The sequence below is a fragment of the Triticum urartu genome, chromosome 6A, assembly GCF_056163025.1.
Source record: "Triticum urartu cultivar PI428250 chromosome 6A, HENAU_Tu73, whole genome shotgun sequence".
NCBI lineage: Eukaryota > Viridiplantae > Streptophyta > Magnoliopsida > Poales > Poaceae > Triticum > Triticum urartu.
The window spans coordinates 136,841,490-136,844,326 of NC_141878.1; the positions used below are offsets into that span (position 1 = coordinate 136,841,490).

The 2,837-nt window shown below is 47.6% G+C and overlaps 1 protein-coding gene across 1 annotated transcript; it reads left to right on the plus strand.

Moving 5' to 3' along the window:
* The first annotated feature begins 710 nt into the window (after window positions 1-710).
* LOC147964474 (uncharacterized) lies at window positions 711-1,286 on the plus strand. The gene has a single exon (XM_087529997.1). It carries the CDS (start codon window positions 711-713, stop codon window positions 1,284-1,286), a length of 576 nt encoding a protein of 191 aa, XP_087386123.1.
* The last annotated feature ends 1,551 nt before the right edge of the window (window positions 1,287-2,837 follow it).

Below are 2,837 nucleotides of genomic sequence, written 5' to 3' on the forward strand. Positions count from 1 at the left end.
CAAGGGATCATCTCGGCCACGCCGTATGACGGCGAAGGAATATCGCAACCTCTTCATGGTGCCACCGGCGAAGCTGCGCCGTGTTTAGCTCCTCCACTCCCCCACTCCCTCAAGTGACGAAGAAACTAAGACAGATAAAGATGAGGAGGAAGACCCAGAGGAACCGGAATACGCGACCGAGCATTCCAGCACTTAGACACCGTTCAGGACTAGGATAGGCCAGTCCGTAAGCCTTTAAGGTAGGATAGGTCGTGTACCCCTTATGCGAAGTCACCATGTAACGGTTCGAATGGAACCATGCCGTGATGTGTTTGCTTTCGACTTGTTTTGATGAAAGTCGTACTCTCCCTTCGGGAACTTGTAAACGACTACATCGCCCATTTGGTTTTAATGCATGAGTTTGGCCCTTCTGGCCCTTGCTTAACTTAAAATTGTGTCACACCCACCCCCTTACTAGGCACCCATCTACACTGTTTTCCCTCATTTTATCCAAATCATGAGACCTTGACCGCTCCAACAGGATGCCTATTGTAACTCATACTGGTACTTCTACCTAGCAGCAAGAAGCCGGAGGTTCTGCCGGAGCAGGAACCAGTCAGGACCAAACCCAAGGACAAGCCTGACCACCGCCACCACCTCCAAACATGGACATGGCTCAGCTTCTCCAAGACTTCCGAGAGGAACGTGAAGCCAACACTATAGCCCTCTAGATGATTGCTCAGGCGGTCAACCACCAGCCGGCAGGGAACGGCAATGGACGTTCCACGTTGGCGGAGTTCAAGAAGCATGCACCACCCACCTTCATCGGGACTGCTGAACCCCTGGATGCAGACGACTGGGTCCGCACCAGTGAGGATCTGCTGGAACTAGTCGGATGCATTGAGGACCGTGAGAACGTGCCATATGCTGCTCACTATCTCGGGGGAACTGCTAGAGCTTGGTGGGATGGATTCAAGGCCATGCACGCTGAGCAAAACATCACTTGCAATGACTTCAAGGCAGAATTCTGTAAGGCCCATATTCCTTCTGGAATTATGGCCATCAAGAAGCGTGAGTTCCAAGCCCTGAACCAAATTAGTAGCACTGTCGGCTGGTTATGTGTTCTCTCAAGGTATACTCCTGAGGATGTCAGCACTAATGCTGCCAAAAGAGAGCGCTTCATGGAAGGCCTTAACCAGACTCTGCAGTACTCGCTTGTTGTGTGTGACTGCCCAACCTTTCCTGATCTGGTGAACAAGGCAGTCATGCTTGAGGACAAGTGTAAGTGCATCTACTGCCACCCCTAGTTGGTTTTGGAGTATTGACGACAAACCTAGTTGAGGGACTAATGTGTTTGTGAGAATTGCAGGAAAACACAGGTAGAAGTCCCTCATTGATTCGGTTTTACTACCAGAGATGACCCCTAAAATGTATGAAGACATTGAAGAAAAAGGTGGTATATGAAGATATTCACATTGAAGACTATGACAAAACAAGACACGTTATGAAGCCTATGGAGCTCGAAGACTTAGATCTTTCGTAGTTCTTTTTCGTTTGTGTTGAGTCATAGGAACCACCGCACTGTTAAGTGGGGTCCAGGAGAACCAGTCAGAATGACTGAAGTGATGCCTAAATCAAAAACCTATGTCTTCGAGTGAAGACAATGAGAGCGAATCTTGTCCAGAGCCGGACAAGTCAGCTTTGCTTGTAGCCCAAGTAAAGTTGCCATGAGAGTTCGAAATCTGACCGTTGAGACACGTGTCAGTTCCTTAGTGACCCAAGGTCATTTCGGACAAATCAGGTCGGGTTGCCAAGTGGCTATAAATAGCCCACCCCCACAACCATAAACGGTTGGCTGCTCAGATTTCAGTGCACGGCTTTTGTCGTTTGAGAGCAACCCACCTCGAAGCCTTTGAGAGAAAATTCCTAGTGAGGAGAAAAGCCCTAACCACCCAGAGCCAGAGCAAATTGGGCATCACTTAGGTCTTCTTGTCTGTGTGATCTGAAGACTTATTACACTTGAGGACTGTGAATCCTCCAGACGGTTAGGTGTCATGTTCAGAGCATCCAAGAGACATTGTGGATTTCCAGTGAACGAAGTTTGTGAAGGTTTGGGAGTCTACCTTGAAGACTTACCAGAGTTATTGGGCGAGGACTAAGTGACCTTAGCTCAAGGAGAATACGGTGAGGACTTGGTGTCCTGAACTGTGTGTTCAGGACTGGGTGTCCGGGACTGTGTGTCCTAAGGTTTAAATACCTAGCCGCTCCAACCAGACGTACAGTTGTCACAGCAACTAGAACTGGTCCAACATATCATTGTCTTCAACGAGTCACTGGTTTCATCTTCACTTCCTTTTCTTACTGTTACACATTGTGAAGCCATTGCATGCTTGCTTTATCTTTTGTCTTCACAACGTGAATGTATGATCTGTTTGGCTTCATAACTTCTTCCTACCTGATCCTTATTACACTGCAGTTGTTTGTCATTGTGCTTTCACTCTATTGAATACATGACCATGGCTGGCCTAGTGTAATCTAACTTCCGCTGCATAGTAATAGGCATAATCTTCGCTGTTTGTCTTCATAACTCTCACGTTTTGAAGACTTTCATAAAAATCGCCTATTCACCCCCCCTCTAGTCGATATAACGCACTTTCAATTGGTATCAGAGCAAGGTGCTCCCTTGTTTTGTGTGATTCGGTTTAACCACCTGGAGTTTTAGCTATGTCGACTGCAGGGATAATCAAAGTCTCCGCTGCGTGCCCCGTCTTCGATGGAACTGAATATCCCTACTGGAAGAATAAGATGCGCATGCATCTTGAAGCCATTGACGTCGACCTATGGTATGTCGTCGAGAA